Source organism: Falco punctatus (assembly GCF_963210335.1).
Source record: "Falco punctatus genome assembly, chromosome: 2".
NCBI classification, from domain to species: domain Eukaryota; kingdom Metazoa; phylum Chordata; class Aves; order Falconiformes; family Falconidae; genus Falco; species Falco punctatus.
Window position 1 is genome coordinate 111,389,757 of NC_137581.1, and position 19,875 is coordinate 111,409,631.

Here is a 19,875-nt window from a genome sequence, read left to right on the forward strand (position 1 = left end):
TGAAGCTTCAGAAGTAACAGATTTCTTAGCAGTTGTCTAGTAACGCTACCATATTAGAACCCAGGGACTATCATGTCATGCTTTGGCTTTACAGGTTTTAATGCATTTAATGTGATAGCCCAGTAATACATCACTGTTGATAATGTATACACCATGCAATTCTGCCATGGCAGTACACTTTTATGCAAAAATGTGCCATATACTTTTCTATACATGTATTTGATTTGAAGTAATTAAATCTTTTAAAATATTCTATATGTGTCCACTAGGAAATTATTTCTTTAGTATTTCCTAAATTTAGAAGGCAATCATGAATGTGTCTTCAAACTCTGGTTACTATGAATGCACCTTCAAACTCTGATTGCTACTAATGCTCATAGTTCTGCCATTCCATTTAAAAAGCCTGAGAAGATTAAAAAAAGAGTTGACAGTCAAAGAGTTAAAAACTGGAAATGTTGGAGGGAGGGAGTGACAGAGAAAAGAGCAAAGAAGATTTCACATCTACCATGAAATTACCACAGAATTTGCAGTTTAAAAATGTTCTGCCATATACTGGGAGAAATTATCTTGTACTTGAGGTTTTTCCTGCAGTTTTATCAAAGGTGAAAAGCAATTGTTAGTGAAATACATGAAGCTGCTGTAGCAGTGATTGAGAAAATCATTTTCATCATAAAGTCTGTACACTAGGGAAAACATGGAAAGGTACTTCAAAAATATTTCACTGAATTATTTCCTTTTTAGATATGGAGGCAAAGGAAATATAAGGTATCACTACTATAAAATGCTCTGCAAAACTTTATCAGTCTAATACATTCCCATTTAGTTTATAAACACCAAAGAAGGCAAGAAATGGTTCCATCTAATTTCAATTTCCTTTTAAATATAGATAGAAGGTATATTAAACATTTCAGCTTCATATTTGTATTCATTTCTGATGAAGACATAGAACTTCAAACCTTAAACATTCCTTCTGTATATACAACAAGAGAAATATCCATACGACATAAAAAATGTGAATAAACCTATAGTTTAAGTTCAATAAGATCAAGTTGTTCATAATGGCCCACTTATTAAAAAAAACAACACTGATAAGCAAGTTCCATTATAGAGCCTCAAGAGCGTACACTTTTGTCAGCGTAGACTAGTGCAGACAGTTATGCATTTATTTTCCTGCACTCTAAGCAAACTAGTTCTAGCTACATGCTAGAGATTTATACTGCAAGACTCAGAGACTCTCCTCCAGTGACTCTCAGTGTAATAGATGATACAGTCTTTACCTTGGCATATGCAAAAATATGAATTTATTTGTATGAAGCAAATCTATAATTGTCACCTCCATCCCACCATTTGTTTAATATATTAGGAGAAGAGAAGCACAATATTTTAGACACCCAGCTGAACCTTCACACTGATCCCCAGAGATCAGAAATCTAAACACTCAGCCTGAGCCCATTGCCTGGCAGACTTGACACAAGAAAATCCTGGAAAGGTGACGGACTGCAAGGAGAGAGGAAATCCACTAATACCATGGGGAGAGCAAGACAATTTGAAGATCAAGGCAAGAGGAGCACAACTTTTCTGCAGCTTTTAACTATGTGTCCAATATGAATATAGTTTGGATTTACTGCTTTCTCTGATTCTCAAATAACTATGTTACATTAAATGCATGCTCAAGTGTTTAGCTGCTTGGGACCCTGGAAAAGTTCACCCTGCTTTGTGCTGCAGAAAAAGGAAGGCACCAGAGAGCCAGATCCAGCCCATAACTTACACTGATAATGATCATCACTTGAACAAAAAAAAGAACTATCAATAAGAATGCAAAGAAAAGCCTCACTTGAGAAACTGCTTCATTTTTGAGGAGCTTACTTTTGATCAAAAATGCATCAGCAATGCGATCTGCTGTTTGCACAGGAAAAGAAGTTTTAGGAAATAAAAGGTGTGTATATATACCTGGAAACATCTGTGCTAAGAAGGTGTTTTCTTAGTAATACAAAAGGAGGTAATGTTAGAAAACAGATGTAGGGATATAGATGTAAGACAGAAAGACTTTCTATATTTTGCTAGGCATCTTCTAACCTTTCTAATCTAAAAAAAAAAATATAAAATAAAAAATGAACAAACCCACAAAAAACAGAAAACAAAAAACAACCAACAAAAAACAAAAAAACCCCCACAAAATAAACAATTTACCTAGAAATATTTTGAGAGAACCTGAGAGCTGTGATTAGCGTTTCCTATGCTAACATAGTAGTATCCATTAGAATATCAAAATACTGTAACAATACTAAATAAAAAAATCAGTCTATTGTAGTAAATAAATTTTAAATTTTTTACATGGTGTCATACTTGATTAAAAGAGTTATTCACTCGTTATAAACTAAAATCAATTGTTTTTTCTTCTTTTTAATAGTCATAATCATTTAATCAATAGTAAATGCTCAATACATTCTGATAATTATTTTTTAAACCACATTCACTTCCCAGAGTACCTTTCAAACACAAGCCTATTAAAAAGAAAGATATCAGTTAATATGCAAATAAATGATAAAAGTACAGAAAAACTAGCTTATGTTATTGTGAGTCACATTTAAATAATACATTACTGACAGATAAAGATGTTTAGAGAATAGTATCATGGCTGGTTAATGAAAAATCAGCATTAATTATAATTTGGGAGCAGTAAGAGATTAAAGTGGAATATCAAAATAGAGTAAAAAAAGACATTGTCTGAACAAGATTTAATCTGAGCTGTGATGCAGGAATCTGAACTTTTAAAGGTGACAAATGAACACACACACTTAACTTCAGATGATACAATTCCTCCCTCAAACACACAGCATCTCTGGCTATGCTACGTCTTGTTCGGACATTCTTAATCCAGTCTGTTATAGGAGAATCAAAACTTCTGTCATTGAGCAAGTTTGGAGAAGCCATTTGAAAGGCAACACATCTAACAGAAAGCTGTATCCCATACCTGGGAAAGTCTAGTCCAGTCTCACCTCGTTTTCAAGCCAGGACTGTTGAAAATCAAATGAGAGGCAGCTTGTTCCCCACTGCCAACGGAGGGAGGGGAAGAGTCGCTCCCACCACTCTACGCATCCATGAAACGCTCAGCACAGCACTTGGGAAGCAGAAAGAAGTGGCTGTCCCTGCTGAGAGAAGTGGCAGATGTGCAGGGGAACATACAAATCTTCTTTAAGTCCTCCTCAGATTTTTCCTAAAGGCTAATAATTATGGGAAACTGACCTTCTAGCACAAGAAATCTTCATCTGTGGGGTCTACAACAGGAAATAAACTCCTAGGTTCTGCTCAGTGTTCAGCTTGTATGTAAACTGAGAAAATGTTGTGCAACACCTGCAAAGTGCAGGTGATTTCTGGAGAAACTGCTTCAGTAAGGTCGTGTAATGGACAAGGAGTAACTACTTAAAGGGGAGCTGCTGCAAGCTGGAGACAGTGTTGGTGGAGAAACAGAGGTGTTCAAATAGTGGACAAAAGGTGAATGATTTTGCATTGTGCTGCAACCAAATTTCACTGAGCAAAAATTCTGAAGCGTTTCTCCTTCATGATTTGGACTACTGTGAGCACATCAAACTTCTCTCATTCTCTGCTATAACAGCATCGATGGAAACCTAAAGTGTCAGTTCCTGTATTTATTATGTTAATCGTAGCCTGAGCTCAGCATATAGAAACACTGAGTTGAAGGTTTTAATGTAGCTTATAGTTACCCACAACCATTCATTTTGTGGAACATAAAACTTATTCCATCCCCATCAGGGACAAAGTGCAAGTCCTTAGTCTTTCCTGACTTAAACATAATGCAGGGATTCACAAGAAACAGTCATGAACAGCAAGCCCTATGCAAAAATCCCTAGAAAGAGAGCAATAATGAACTATACTTACAGAGAATAACAATCTCTTTGCTGAAAGGCACTTGGATATCATCCCTCCCATAGCCAGCAGCACCTACAAGCAGCCAGGCTTCATCAGTCTCTTAGGAACAGATTGGGCAGTCACGTCAACCCAGAAAATGAGTAACAGTATCTGGCCCAGAGGGGTAATATCACTCCTATGGAAGTTGCCCAGATTCAGTGGAAAAAGAAAACACAGTAGAAATGCATAGATGAAATGACAGAGAATTTAAACTAAGACAAGTTTCCCAATTGTTAAAGGGGACAGTAAAAGAAAAGCATCTCAAGTTTTACACTTTTGATCAAGTAAATTTATATCTTCAGAACTTTGACGGATTACTTTGTTACACTTTGTTACATTCAGGCATTGAGAGGATGTCTATTATTTCTTACCACATAATTATTTTTTTTTCCGAACAATGCACAAATAAAAGTATTGTTGTAAAATGCCTCAGGAAACTTTACAGATAGTCTGCCTGGAATACAAAACCCACTTCACCAAAATTAAATAAATTTTGTTCATAACGCTTCTCGAATTCACCCAAAGTATAATCATTAATTCAGTACTCAAAAGTATCTTAAACCACTATCTATCTTAGATATGTACTTATACTCATGAAAATATTTTTTCTCACTTGAAAGGAATGTAAATATCTATGGATTAGAAAATAATTTAATGAGCAGTTTGCATTAGTTGCAAGCCATTCGGGCCAAATATTCTCAAATGCTATTGTCTGTAGTCAAACATATTAAAAAAAAAAAAAAAAAAAGTCTTGATCTGGAGATCACTTATACTGTGAGAAGATGAGACTGACTGTAACAGGGGCCTGCCACAGCTTAAAGGCTGTAAACAGGATCTACCTATTGTGGGAACTCAGCTCCCGGGAGATACTGCTCATCACAGGGCACTGATGAAACAACCAAAACAAGTATGTTTGCATAGATGGTTGAGAATGCTTCTTGACCAGCAGAAGCACTGATACATCTGGGAGGGAAATACATTCATATTTCCCACAGAAAGGCACTCCATGCATTGCCACCATCTTTATGTCTGTTTATTTTCATACAAGCGTCAATAAATTCTGGTCAGTCCTTCAGATCTGTTGCAGGAAGTGAGCATGGACCAGCCAAAGGCATACTTTTGCGCCTGCAAATCAGCAGGCACAGTGGTCCACATATACATTATTGTAAAATTGTTCCCTTCTTTGCATGACTGAATTCAAAGGCTGAAGGACAAACCCTCAAGTGGTACAGCAAAGCCACCTCTTCTTACTTTGCATGTTTCAAGCCATATTGGTTTACTACTATTTTTTTTTTTTTTTTTTTGTGACTTTCTAAATGACATAGAGACCTTACTTTGTGCATGAGCAACATTTTGTGCTAATAAAAGCATTACTATTATTTCTCTTTTCTTTCATTCTCCCACAGGAACACTAAGTTCGTAAATATCCAGTTTTAAACCCTGAATTTCATGTAGCAACAGAATCACAGCTCAGTGCAAGGTCACTGTGACTAATCAACCCTAACCAAGAATGAATATTTGTTCTTTTCTTTTGGTCTTGATAGGTCAGACCTAACTAGTCATTGTAACTCGAGCATGTAAATATTTCACAGGTATAATAGGGACAACAACAAAAGAATGAAGTATACTTTATTTGGGGGTATTTTTTGCTTTTTATTTTCCTTGCCAAAATTTAATCAAGCAGCTTGATCTGTTTTTCAAGCCTGTCACTATGATTACTACTCAATGCAAAAAAAACTGCACTTGTTTCTTTGCTCTTTAGCAAAACGCATCAATGCATTTCTCTTGGGTTGCCATCAGTACCACAGCAAACGTACCTTCCTATTATCTCCCATACTCAGTAAACTTTGTTTACATCGTTTGTGCTGCTGTTCTCAGCCTCAGCCCTTTACAGCCCCTGTGGGTTCTTTTGGGTCACCCCAGTTGACAGCTTTGGTAGATGGAGCTGTGCCAGCTCACTCAGAAACTGGCTGAACTAAAAGTGTGTGTGCCTGACTCCAGCTAAAGCAAAAAGCCTGGTCAGTTGGCACTGGAAAGGGAATAAAAACCAGTGTATTGGAGGGCAGAGTGAAATCACAGAGGATTTCCAGGGCAGATGGAAAAACTGACAAAACTATTCATATAGCAACTTGGGAAAGGTGGCAAAGATAAACCCAAACCATAGACCAGAGTTCATGTAAACAGAAGGATTAAGGTTTGCCACAATTAAAGCTTCCCACTAAATGAAACAAGAGAGTCTTTAATTAAAAGTTTTTTTTCTGGTGGTCACCCACAGTAAATTGAGACAAGAAGGAAAAGTATGTACTTTGAGACAGGGGTGATTCCTTTCAGATGGCCATAGCCACACAACCCCACTGAACTGCCATGTTTCACCACTGTTTTCAGTTACAGGGGTGGCACCTTTAACCTTCCCATCAAACACTGGATGGGCTGTATCTTTTCAATGAAATGAAGTAAATTGTACACAAAGCAGTCAGTTTTACTGCTGCTGTGTAATTCAGACACCTCAAGAAATTGCCTTCAAACTCCTCAGGGGTACCAGCTCCTTGGTTGAAATTGAATAAAAGAATGAATGGATAAATGAATGAATGAATGAATGCATGAAAACTCAACATTTGGGGTGCGATAATACAGTAAAATAGCTCTAGCCACCTTCCAGAGAAGCTTAAAATCACAAGTTCTTTCATCAACAGAAGTGTACTAGAAGTGATCAGGTAAAGCAACAACATCCAAGGGTGGTAACCAAATCCAAGAAGTGGTAGTCTTAAACCTCCCAAATGTGACTGGAAGAGGTTTTTTTGATTATGCCTGCAATGCTACATTGCAAATGTCTTGAGTTTTCAAAACTTTGTTCTGTTTAGGATCCTGTACTCCAGCTGGAGTCAAACACATTAATAGCAATGTTTTGCTTTTGCTTAAATCTTCATGCTTTTAATAAATTAATCCTCTTAAAATCCCTGTTGGGAAGATAGGCAAAAACCTTTCTTGTCTGTAAAACTGAGATAAGAAGTGTTTTGCCTAAGGACATGCAGTTTGGACTGGGAAAAACAGGGTTAAAATTCAGCAAAGAGTGGCTTGTGTTTGTGCTCCAGCAACTAGACTACACCATTTAGATTGTGCAAACCATTAACATGAAATACAAACACAAGATAAATGAAAAAATTGAAAAACTTTTCTTTTTTAATATTCTCATTAATACATAGATGAAACAACTTACAAAGTATGTATTTTCTTGTCTACTATGCTTTGCATTGTGGGGAAAAGGATTTTGAGGAAAAATCCCAAGATTCTCAATAAAATACGACACCTTTTTAAAATGATGAGTAAGAATACAGTAGAAATGTAAAAATATACACAAAAATAGGTAATGAAATTAATTAGGTTTGGGTTTGTTCATTATATGTTTGTCTACTGTCTTTCCTAATGAGAACATTTGATACCTTTCACTTTTATAAATTATCATTATATGGTATGTAATCATTGTCAAATATGTTCATTTTAACCATATTTAAAAATACATTTTCAAAACAATTTAATCTAGCAAGTAAGTACTGCTTACCTATAATGTACATACAATCTCTCTTAAGTTATTGTAACTTCAGACAGGGAGCTAGTACCTTTTACCATTTGGTACATACCATGACTATGGGTTTTTTAAAGCCATTTGGTTTTTGAGCATTCTGAAATACCTTAAAATGCCATATGAGTCGAATAGTATTCTCATGATAGTTGAAGAAAAATTACATATATGAGTTAGGTTTACAAGATGGTCTTCTAAGCCTTGAAATTGTGATGACAGGATGGAATTTATTACTCCAATCTCCACCTTTCAAATTTGTAGTAAAGGAAATAAGAGAAGACATACTCAAGCCTTTGAGAATACAAAAGTGTCTTATCCAACACTCACTGATATAATTTCCATTCTCATATATTCTTTAAAGACATAAAAAAAAAAAAAATCAAAAACAACACAAACATAGAAAATACCCAGTATAGCTCTTTCATACCATACTATACCATGCTACAATATTCTCTGTTTGTGCAAACTTGCAGTTGATGTGAAAAGCTTCAACAGGCTGCACTGTTTGCAGACTCCTTTCCACCTGTATAGCAAGAACACATGACATTGCATCCATGGTCTTTCTACATAAAGAATATCTGGAACAGGCCAGACATTGCAAATTTTCCAGTTACAATTTCAGGACAAGGCCTCATTTTTGGAATAGAGTGCAAGAAGTGACTCTTTAATCAGATTATTTAAACAAAACAAAGAAATCTCATTCATTTGAAGATATATTCCCTTAGATCTGGACTAGAAAATAACTTTTCTAGGTTATGACTTGATAAGTAGAGCAGACATTCAGATCTAGCAGGATGCTGATATTTCTACCGAGTGTTCTCTGGATAGTAAAGGCAAAATCATCCGCTACAACTGTGCATGAGCAGACCGAGCTCCTGGGCATGCACAGCAAGCAAGATGCTCCTAGGGCATGCCAGAAGTACCGCACATTTGCTGCGCCAGCCGTTTGTGGATGCAGACACATGTGAATCCTAGTTTCAGACCCATTGCTTTTGCTTCTGATCGCAGGATGCCCAGCAGCTTGCTCACTTTTCTAACCAGACTGCCAAGCATCTGAGAGTCACAGCAGGTAGCCAAGGTAGGCTTTTTCTGTCTAGAGAAAAACTTTCTGGGAAGAAAAAAGAAGAACATGCGTGGGGAAACCCAAGCATATGGTAGCCCTAGTAACTATTTATAGTTGTAAATGGTTATGGTGCTTCTCACATGGCTATCACCTCCATAAAAGTTTCTAAGTCTAAGTATGAGTAGTGCTGGGTTCCCGTATGGTACAGTACACCGAACGCAAATAACTTAAACAGCCACTGAAGTTACTGCACTTGCTAAACAGGCAGGCTAGCAGTGTGTTCAGTGTTTTCTCTAAGTGGCTGAGCAGCAGTTTCCAGAGGTTAAATCACATTTGTTTATAATTGCTTTACATTGAATGTTTCTTCAATAACTGTTAAATATTAAATAAGCTTATCTTTTTCTACCTAATTTTCTAAATGTCAGTTAATGCCCCACAAATATCTTTGAAGTATTGGTGTCATATCCTTAGTAAGCTTATTATTGTATTCTTATTTTTCCACTTTATTTTTTAGGATTACCTTGGCATATATTATTGTACATACATAAACACATACATGTAAAATGCAATAATACCTAGGATAAAACTCAGCAAACAAACTTCTTTGTACACACCTCAGAGAAGCTACATTTGGACTTCAAGAAGAAATTTGCAAAAAATATTTCAATATGGTTTTGCAACAGACTCATTTAGCGCTGTCCTTATATGCTACCAAAACGTACTATCACACTACTTCTTTGGAAGAGCTGTAAAAGGGAAAGAATCCACAGAAGCAATCAAAGCATGCGGTAGTTTCCAAATGTCCTCTATAGATCAATGTTTACTTACAGAATTGATATGGCTGCAAAATAACCCTCTCAGCCCACCCCACATTTGGGGCCAATGGTAAAAGAAGATACCTTACCCTTAAAAGCTTTCTGGCTTGAGAAAAAAAAATTGAGATCAGATATACTGTTTTGGACGGTTATCTCTTTGTTATGCTTAGGCTTGTTTTTTTTTTTTTTAAAAGATTCATCTGTAATTCTAATAGAGGGTGTCTGAAAATTTCTGGTAAAAATAAAATCATATTGTAACACTCAAAACTGAAATGTCAATTTTTTTTGTGTTTGAATCTTGGTGTGAAAATCTGCTTCCCAGCCAGGTGTCAGGAGGAGGTTCACAGGTACCAAAGGGGAGGCCATCACTGCTGGAAGAGCCTGCTCTCTACAGACCTGTTTGGAGAAAGTGACCCAGATGAGGACCCCAACCACGAGGCTACAGAGTCACTAACAGCCTTTCCCCCATCGGGTCTGGGTTTTCTGAATTATCCTCTGCAAAATTAAAGACATATTTAGAACTTTTTTCCCCAAATAACCTTGTGATTAGACATAATTAGGCTACCTCAGTCAGATAAAGGTGGGAAAAGAAAATCAGATGTCAGATCCAATCCACAAATTCTGAGAATTACAGGTTGGAGAAACGGGCTGACAGGAACCCCATGAACTGCAATAAGTTGAAGTGCAAAGTCCTACACCTGAGCAGGAACACTTCATGCACCAGTATATGCTGGGGGCTGACCAGCTGGAATGCAGCTTGGCAGCCAATGTTCCTGGACATTGGTGGACACCAAGTTGGACGTGAACCAGCAACGTGCAGCAGCAAAGGCCAATGGTACCCTGGGCTGTACTGAGAGTGTTGCAGCAGGTGGCAGGAGGTGACTCTTCCCCTCGGGCAAGGCCACACCTGGAGTGCTGGGTCCAGTCCTGGGCTCCTCAGTACAAGAGAGAGATGGACATGCTGGAAAGTCCAGTGAAGTGCCACTAAGATGACTGGAGCATCTCTTCTACGAGGAAAGCTGGAGAGCTTGTGCTGTACAGCCTAAAGAAAAGAAGGCACAAGGGAGATCTCATCAATGTATATAAACGCCTGAAGGGAGGGTGCAAAGAAGCAGCATCCAGTCTTTGTCCAGTGCTGCCCAGTGACAAGACACAAGGAAATGGGCACACTCAAATGTTGATCGAACATCAGGAAAAACTTCCTTTCACTTTTCACCCCCTTAAAGTTTTGCTGGAGGATGAGATGGGTTTGAATCATCTAAAAGAATGATGGGAATTCACTGTGGGTTGAATCATTGACTAGAGTCCCAACTATGAAAAACGGCATATAAAAGGATGGAATCTTTCATGCACCTTGTTGAGTGGAAGGGGCTCTGCTTGACTTAAATCCCAGTCTGGTAGATGCATGGTTGACTTACTCTGAATATTGCTTCCAGATTAAATTCTCAGAGAAGGTATGCAATTGTACACGTGCTCTAAGGACTTAACTGGGTCTAGCAATGAAAGTAGCGGTGTGCTCTTGGCCCTGCAATGGTAATTTTTTTTCTGGGAAAAAGCAGTAGTAATGAGTACTAAAGTAAATTTCCTAGGAACCCTACTGAGACACTCCATTCTTTGAAGGAAAAAGACCATTGTAGGTGTCTAAAAATCCTCTAATTCTGTCTTATTCTACCTTGAAAAACATGCATGCATTACAGAATAAGGGACCTATTTTTACTGCTTTTGCATTTCTTCAGTTAATGTGGACAAACGACCTATCACAGTATAAACCAGCAAAACTGAGAAACTCATTTGTGGGTTGCGGCTTTGTTTTTGAGCTTTGGTTTGTAGTGTTGTTTTATTTTTGCCTTGGTCAGCTTCTGAGTTCAGAGGCAGAAGGTTCTCTAAAAAGGTTTGCAAGAAGTACTTGCTTCTTCAAGCACTTAGCTGTGAAATCACTTAATATCTGAGAAAGATGTGCTTGTAATATAATGCAGCAAATGAATAAGCAACTGCAGATTTAAAGATTAGAAAAGCCGATTAATTTCAGAATTTCATAGAGTCAGTTGCCAGCAGATAAGCTAAAAAACTCTTCTAACATAGTATCAGCTGATGAAGAAAACACATCAAAATAGAGGATGGATTACAATGTTATATATAATATCTTGTAAATACAAAGGTGTCCACTTCATAAATCTACAATAGCATACAGATGTAATCTGTATGCAATGTTAGCAAAGAAATTAAATTTCACCCTTTCTAATTAAAGGGTACTTTAGAAAGAGTCATATAAAAGTAGAAAAGAAAAGACAAATAGCACTGCAGACAAAATTTAGTAATGTAATCTGGGGTCTCATTTTATTTCCTTTTCCTCATTGTTTTGTTTAATTGAAAGCTATTTTCTATTAAAAAGAAAATAAATAAACAGCACACACCCCACAAAACCCAAGAAAAAAATAGCCAACACTGCAGTGATAGGGAGGAAAAAGATCTGTAATAGTCCTTCTGTTAATTAAAAAAAAAATATTACAGAGTAAAATTTGAAAGCTCATATGGAAAATATATCATGAACAGACACTGAGGCTTGCAGGAAGAAAGAAAAATAAATATATTTCCTTCCATTTCTGTTGTACAGAATGTGACTCCACACAAATGCAAAAATACAATTAACCTCAGGCATCTATAAATGCTATTAGAGTTACAGGATGGACCTGTTTTATTTGTCAGTATCCTGTATTTTTAAAAATGTATGTTTTCAACAGTATTTTGCTAAGCATTTTCCTGTGTAGTGCTGAGGTTAGAAATTTCCTTGAAATAATCTGTATGCCCTAACACTTAATCAGTGAAAAATTTCTTCTGATTAAACAGTTATTCTTTAACACAGACCTGACATCTCCCAAGCTAGGAATCCTTAGAAGGTCACAGATTCTGTCTCCATAGGAGGCCAAGCTGTTTAGCAGAAAGTATGACCTACTGTGGAAACCAATGACCTAGTAAAAAAATAAACAGTACTGTGCTCTAAAGTGGTGGAGCCAGCTGAGAAATAGAGAACTCAGTAATGAACTGCCTTCCTCCTACAGAGATCAAATCATGTTAAGTGATGCTATTAAAATAGATCACATTTTAAAAGTCTTTACCTGAGACACTAACAACTTAAATTAGTAAACCACAAAAATACCTACTTTATTTTTCAATGTATATAAACACAATTATTTGTTCTTTGCAGGAGACTGAAGTCCAAACACTCAGATCAACATCCACTCAGGAAAATATTTTAAATACATATATAAGCCAAAGGAGTTTAAGAATGAGCTTTAGTGGGTTTCCACGTAAATAAAAAAACTCAGAGAGTTATCCACTGATTTCAATGTACTCTGAATCATGACCACTACTCCATAATTTCGTTTTTAATAATATTGCTCAAAGGTACTCTGTTTTTAAAAAGCTGGAAATAAAATGCCAATGGAAAGCATACGCTTTATTGCGTTGATGTATTAGATAGCAAGTTTTAGAAAGTGCTCATCAGAAGTTAAACCCAAAACCCAAAGCAATCACTTAACTATTTTAAAAGGTCATATTTGCATATGATGTCACAAAATTCTGTACATAGGTTTATCAAATAATTTGGACACATAAAATAAGAGTATTTACTTATCTAAATTTAGGGTCTGATTATCATTATGGTAATCGGAGGCTACTCTTTTGCATGCAATACAAATACAAGAGGTTAATCTTTGGAGTAAATCCTTTCAGCACCCTCACTGTCAGTGGGACTAAGATAATTTCCACTACTAACAGCCCCTTAAAATAGGTAAACGATATAATACCTTGGTTAAATTTCTGAGAGATGGACAGGATTTTATGGCATCATTTTAGAGATAAACCTGGTTGTCATTCTCCAAAATAAACCAGAAAGCTACAGGAGATAAAAGTCATTAACTGACATTGACTACATTTCAGCAGTGATGTGTTCTTTCATCAAAGCAAGTTGATTTGGCTGGGGGTTAAAAAAAGAGGAACAAAAATAACACACCAACAAGGTACAGTAGTGATCAGTCATCAGCAAACTGGGATAACTATGCAACCTTTACGTTCACATGTAATTACTGAGAAAGGCAGAAATACCAGTCAACATAGCAGGTGCCACACCATGGGGTGCTGCAGGGAGCGGTGATGAGCTGCTGTTACGGAGTCAGACATGATGGATTAAAAGAAAGGCCTTGGAATGGCATTCCGCCCATAGAGCCAGATCTAATTTAATCAAATTATTTTCAGAAGAATGAATCTTCTGCTCTAGGTTGAGCTCAGGACTGCCTTTAAAAATACAGTTCCAGAGCTGAAGTTGAGGTGTTTCCCAGGAAAAACTACAAATGCACGGTTTATTATCTGATCTGATGCGCTGATCCTTAGACTGACAATAAAGTTCAATAGAACAGTATCTGCAAAGCTGTCATACTGTTGCAAAATACAAGAAAAAGCCTTCTTTAGAAAACTTCTTGTAGTGATGAAAGTAAAGTGCAAAGTAAACATTTCCTGCTACAAAGAAAATTCTGCATTTGGGTTTCATATTGATTTTTAGCTTCTAGGAAAATATGTATATGAGTTAAAAGAGCAGATGTCCCAAAGCTCAGGAAGAGAAGAAAGTTTTTGACACAGCTTTTTAACACATTCTAATAAATCTTTTCATGGATCATATTTCACTGTCATTTCTAACCACATATACCTACAAAAAAAGTAGGCAGGCAGTGTCCTCCTACAAGGCTAACCATCTGAGAGAAAAAGTGTTCTGATATTTTTATTATGTTTAATTTCAAAGTGATACCATAGATCTGGAGTTCAAACTGTTTGTGACATCCTGTGTCTTCCAAGCAGAGAAACTACTGTATTTTCTTACTGTTACTGACATTACAAAAGAAATTTTTATAAGGGTTTGTGTCTGAAATAAGTACTTTCTGCCCAGTTATTTGATTTGTAACACTGTCTAATCCTCCTCTGACTCGAGCTAATGTAAATTTCCCAGCCAAAACCAAGAGTTACACTCACATGAAAGAGTAAGACCTACTAATGAATTAAACCTCACAACAACAGTAGGACAGGTAATTATTATTATCACCAATTTTGTGTGATCTAATACTTCCTGCAGAACAAAACATCTCCATCAGGTTTGATGCCTGCTCCTTTCAGAGCTTTTCACTGCAGTGTCTCTGAATGGCTGCTCTTAGCACGCACCAGGTCATCTGCTGACCAGCCACGCAGGGCACGTGGGAACCTGAAGAGGTACTGACATGTGATGAAGAGAGACCCATTAGAAGTCACAAGTCTCCAGCTACAAATTTACGTGGCAGATCTACAAATGAACTATACACAGGCATGAAGCAACATGATCCAAGCTGGGTTCAGCATCTCATTTTAATGGCTGTGATGCATAATAAATGCAGATGGCTTTCCAGAGGATACAAAGAGTGAAATCCTCAGCCACTGACTCTCAATCTTTGAGCTAAGCATAGGCCTATCTGTCCTAATTTCCACAAGATCTACAATAAGAGGGAAAATAAACCGCAAGGTGGTACAGAAAATACTCAAATGTTCCTTGGCTCATTGCTAGCCTGGGATTAGATTATTTAATGACACATTTGCTATACTTCCCTGTTACAGGAAAACTACTTGTTAGGCCACATATAACAAACTTAGAAAGGCAAGTAGGGGAAATCCAGAAATCAATTTCTAGTCCCTGTAGTGATATATTCTACATGTGAACTCTGTTATGCCTGGGGAACACAGATTTTATCCTTGAATAGAAAATTTCTGGCTTGTTTTAGCTTTATGAAATGTCTTTTTAGTTCAGACTTTCTTCTGAGAATATGCCTTACTGTGAGAACACCGTGCTCCCATTTGTATGACCACACATGAAATCCATCTCTCACAGAATAAATTATTATTATTAAAGAAGCAGATAAAGGTTCAAAAAGTTAGAAGGAGTGGAAAAACTCCCTTACCTTTTCCTTCAAAAACTCATTCAAAGTTTAAAATGTAGCAAGGCCTGGAAACTATCATTTTTTAATTATAACTAAAGAAAATCCAAGTACACTATTTTAAGCATTCAATGACTTGAGATGCTACTGTTCTTCCTTAGACTTTTGGAAATCAATGAAAGAATTAATTAGGATAAGTTGAGAGACATCTGCTATCACTTTCTCTCCAAATACTGTACAATATAAAGACAGAGGAAGGGACAAGACAAACCTGTGCTGTTGAATTTCTATGTCCAAGTGTCATACACTATCGATTTACTTCCTTGAGGACTAGTGGGAAAATAAACCAAGTCAACCCAAGTATGAAAAAGCAAAGTTTATTTATACATATAATTATATATAGTTTAGGCACAGCCTTTGTAGGCATAGACCAATATTCCACCTAAATATTAAGTAGCAGTGGTGACAATGTGTTTGAAGATGACAGATGACATTCACAGCTGCCATAAAAGAGAAGGACTTTTGCCAGAGCTGTCAGAGAGCTCAGAGCTGACAGTCAGCTCCAAGCAAGTCAGTCTGCCCTGGCCACCCTAGTGTAAGAAATATTGGGGGGAAATGTTTGACAAGCCCACACTTAGCCACAAAGGAAGCGCAAGCAACTATCATAAATTTAAGAATACACAGCATCTATAGTTTATCCCACTGGTTAAACAATTGTGTGTAAAGGGAACTATAACAACCCATAACATTTCTATCAGGTTGATGTCAGATTTGTAAAAGCACAACCAAACCACCACCCCCACCCCCCCCACCCCCGATAAAAGTAAGACTCCCTCAATCATTTCATCTCATCTGAGTAGTTATATCTCTCTAGGTCATCTCTTTTCCCTAAACAAAAATAGGTAACACAGATAACAAAGAGTAGAGTATTCTGAGATTTTTGGACTGAGAGATGTGATTATTGCAAGATGAACAATGAAGACGCAGGGTGATGATAACCTCACAGAAACTCCTGCCTTTCTGCTTCCATTTTCTTAAGCTAGGAAACTGGCAGAATATCTGAGGAAAATGTCTTCAGTTGTTTCCAACTGACAGAAACTGTTCAGGCAGGTTGAGATATAATGAAAATTAATAGATTCAATTTCAACAAGTTGACCAGGCTTAAAAGTAGTGACATTATCTTAAAAAACAAAAACCACAACCAACCAAACAAAACAAAACAAAACAAAAAAAAAAAAAAAAAAAAAAAAAAAAAAAAAAAAAGAAGAAGAAAAAATATTTAAAATCTTTACAGCTTTCAGAGGTGTTCTTGTTTTCAGATTTGTATTCATGGTATGCTACTGTTACCGCTTGTTGTATATTTCTGTAAAATTTTGAGCTTTGAAAAGTAGTCTTTTTAATGATAGCTGATATTCCTATGTTATCATTTAACTTAAGCATCTACCAGGAAAAAAGCCTTGTTCATCATGAGATTAGGGAAAAAATAATCATAAGATTTTTTAATAAATGAAGTCATATATGATATATATTTAGGACATAAGATTAGCAATAGTATTCCTCTTGTCTAAAACAGCCTTGTGTCTCTGAGGTCTTGAACTTTTCTCCAATCTGCTACCAAAAATGCAAATGTCTATGTGACCTGTAACATTGATATGACTAATTAGCTGCAATCCTTCTGCAGACTAGAAAGAAATAATGATAATGAACAGGTCAAGGAGAGTGGCTGAAGAACTGGTACAAGTCATGTTGACTCCACATAGGCATGGCCATTAGAGACTTTAAGGCTGATATGTTGCTTTAACAATAAATAAACTGGAGTCATCGTCAGGGAACAAGATTTCTGTCACTTTGACTCTTTCCCATTCCCAGAACATTAGACTTCTGACTTGCAGAAAAGCTGTAAAGTTTATCATCTCCTAATACAGCTGTAAAATCAAAGACAAAAGAGTTCAGCAGATATTTGTATAGAAGTCACCTACACTTATGCAAGTTCCCTGGTTTAAAATGTATAGCATAGATGCCTAGCTTTGATGCAGCAACATTCTGGGACACTCATTAATCAACATATTAAAAGGAAAACAGTTACGGTGGTGGGTGTTCCAAAGTACAACAATATTCAGAAGGTACAGATTTTATTTCTTGTGGTTAGAGGTGCCCAATATCTCTACACATCCCACATATTCACTTTTCTGCACCTCACAGCCCTATTTGTAACATGGAGATTATGCATTACGTAAATCTCACAAGAATTCCTGCCTTAGTTTACTATATGTCGGGGATCATCAAAAAGAAGATAATGTGACTCAGAAGTGTTTTGATAAAAAAGGAAGCAAAAAGAATGCAAACTACTCCATAGAAAGGTAAGTATCAATGAAGTTCTGACGTATGAAGTAATCACAGCACATACTAACATCCTGCCCTACTTAATACATTAGAAATACTTTATGGTTTAACGGTTAAGAACCTATTTAGATAAATGGTTAATTGAGATTAAAAACACATTTCAAAGCTATTCCCAAATCCTCAGCCTCATATGGTGCTCATTACATATAGTCGAGTTGACAGTCTTTTCCGAGGCACTTTATCCCAAGGACTGTTATCAATTAAATTCATCACAAAGCAACATAAACCTGCTCAGCTAGGAACACCAGCTTAGTTTATACTGGATAATAACAAACAAAGACAAGGAGAAAGGCAGCAATTATGCCATTCAACAGAAACTGGAATTTATCATCGCACCGCCAGTAAAGTACAAGCTAGAATAGACATCACATAGGCAGGAGGCTGTGGTACATCTATAACAAAACACAAAAATGTGAAACTAATTTGTTATTCTTAAAGTTGAAAGAGCCTTACAGCTGAGAATGGACCTCTATACCTGACACAATTTTTCATACACAGAAAAGAACTTCTGGAGCCGTTTCTAATAGTCAAGTTCCATGGTGTCAAGCAAACTAATTAAAAAAAAAAAAAAAATCAACCAAACAAATGAAAACAAACAAACAACAACAACAAAAACAAAACCAACACAAAACAAAAAAGAAAACACACACAACAAGCAGAAAACAAAACAATAAACATTGTAAACATGCTCAGTGAGAGATTTTTGTCTTAAAAAGTTAGATGATCTTTCGTTTTCCCAAAATGGCAATTACTGTGTGTCTAGAGATACATTTTATGATTATCTGTTGAAAGTAAGAAGTTGAAATTATTGAAAGAAATAGATGATTTTTTTTTTTTCTGAAAGAAAGCTGGTGTTTCTGTTTTGGTTTGGTTTTTTGTTTTGTTTTGTTTTGTTTTTTAAAAGCTTTTGATTCTTCATTATTATTATCATCATCATCATTATTCTTTAGGTAAAAATTGAGACCTGCCAAGGGTTTTGTTTTTGCTTTTAACAGGAGAGTATTCACAAAATGAAAAGTAACCACTAACCTCATGGTTATGAGATCTTCATTGGATACTGAGGCTGAAGTCACTGCTGTGAGTCACACCACCCACCAAAAATATGGCTTTTCCATTGCTGTGACAGACTGAGCTGCTGGCCAAATTCTTATGCAATCCCTCCCTATATGATTAGGACAGGGCTTTTTTATATAGAACACACCAAATATCCCTCGAAAACCATGATGAAACTAGGGCCTGATAGATCTTAGATCATGCTGGAGCTGAGAAATACTCTGAACATATTCTTCACAAGAGTTTTCTCCAATAAATTTTCATTTACTGTAAAATAAACCTCTTCAAAATTAATTTTAAAAAATAATAGTCTCAATTTAGTCCTTAACATTACTGAATAAGAAGAGAGTAATGTGAATCAATCATTAAAACAATCATATCATACACAATAAGCATATAATTTCCTTTATGATATTTGGATGGTTATCTATTACTTTTAATGCAGTGCTAAATGCAATGTCCTCCAATTTAATTATTTACATATATCTACAAAGCTAATTATCCTTTGATCATTAACCTAGCATCTCTGAATGCTTAATTGTTTTCAGAGACAGTTATCCATATTACAACAGCCAAACCCCTGAGAACAGTATGGCAAAGTGGTTTTCAGACGTTTCCACTGTTATGGCTATTTCTGCTGTCGTATGATACATCTGTAGTACTTTATGCTGTGATACACTAAGAATATCCAGCTAGAAGCTTTGCAAACAACGCTGATTCTGTAGTCAAAGAAGTCATAAAGGTGTTCACAATTCCATTAAGTCCTAAAAATATGTTGATTGCTCTTTAGCTTTAACTCCAGTGTTTAAATTTAAATTTATTTAGCATTCATATTTTTAAACTACTTCACTGAACTGGAACACCGGGGGGGGGGGGGGGGGGGGGGGGGGCGCAGTGAGAGAGAGAATGGAAGAAAGATCATTTTTGCTATTTGTAGGATTGGATTTAACATTATTTTCCTCCTTAAGATCCTTAAAAGCTCATACTTGGAAAATAAGAAAACATGATGGAAACAGGAAAAGGAGCTTCAGTGAGCTCTACAATGTAGAAGATATTTTAGGGTCAGGTTGTTACTGGGTA

At 36.4% G+C, this 19,875-nt stretch overlaps 1 protein-coding gene and 1 long non-coding RNA gene across 2 annotated transcripts in view; one reads left to right on the top strand and one right to left on the bottom strand.

Moving 5' to 3' along the window:
* The window catches only part of LOC308059366 (uncharacterized protein), a 57,903-nt gene continuing 38,028 nt past the window's right edge, over positions 1-19,875 (bottom strand). The window contains exon 5 of the mRNA XM_080376577.1: positions 1-10,430. Within this exon, the coding sequence (XP_080232703.1) occupies positions 10,373-10,430 (58 nt within the window). The 3' untranslated portion in view covers positions 1-10,372. The remainder of the gene's footprint in view (positions 10,431-19,875) is intronic.
* LOC308059369 overlaps positions 10,424-19,875 on the top strand; it is a 23,054-nt gene continuing 13,602 nt past the window's right edge. Inside the window, exon 1 of the long non-coding RNA XR_013926223.1 lies at positions 10,424-19,861. This is a non-coding gene — a long non-coding RNA (uncharacterized lncRNA). The remainder of the gene's footprint in view (positions 19,862-19,875) is intronic.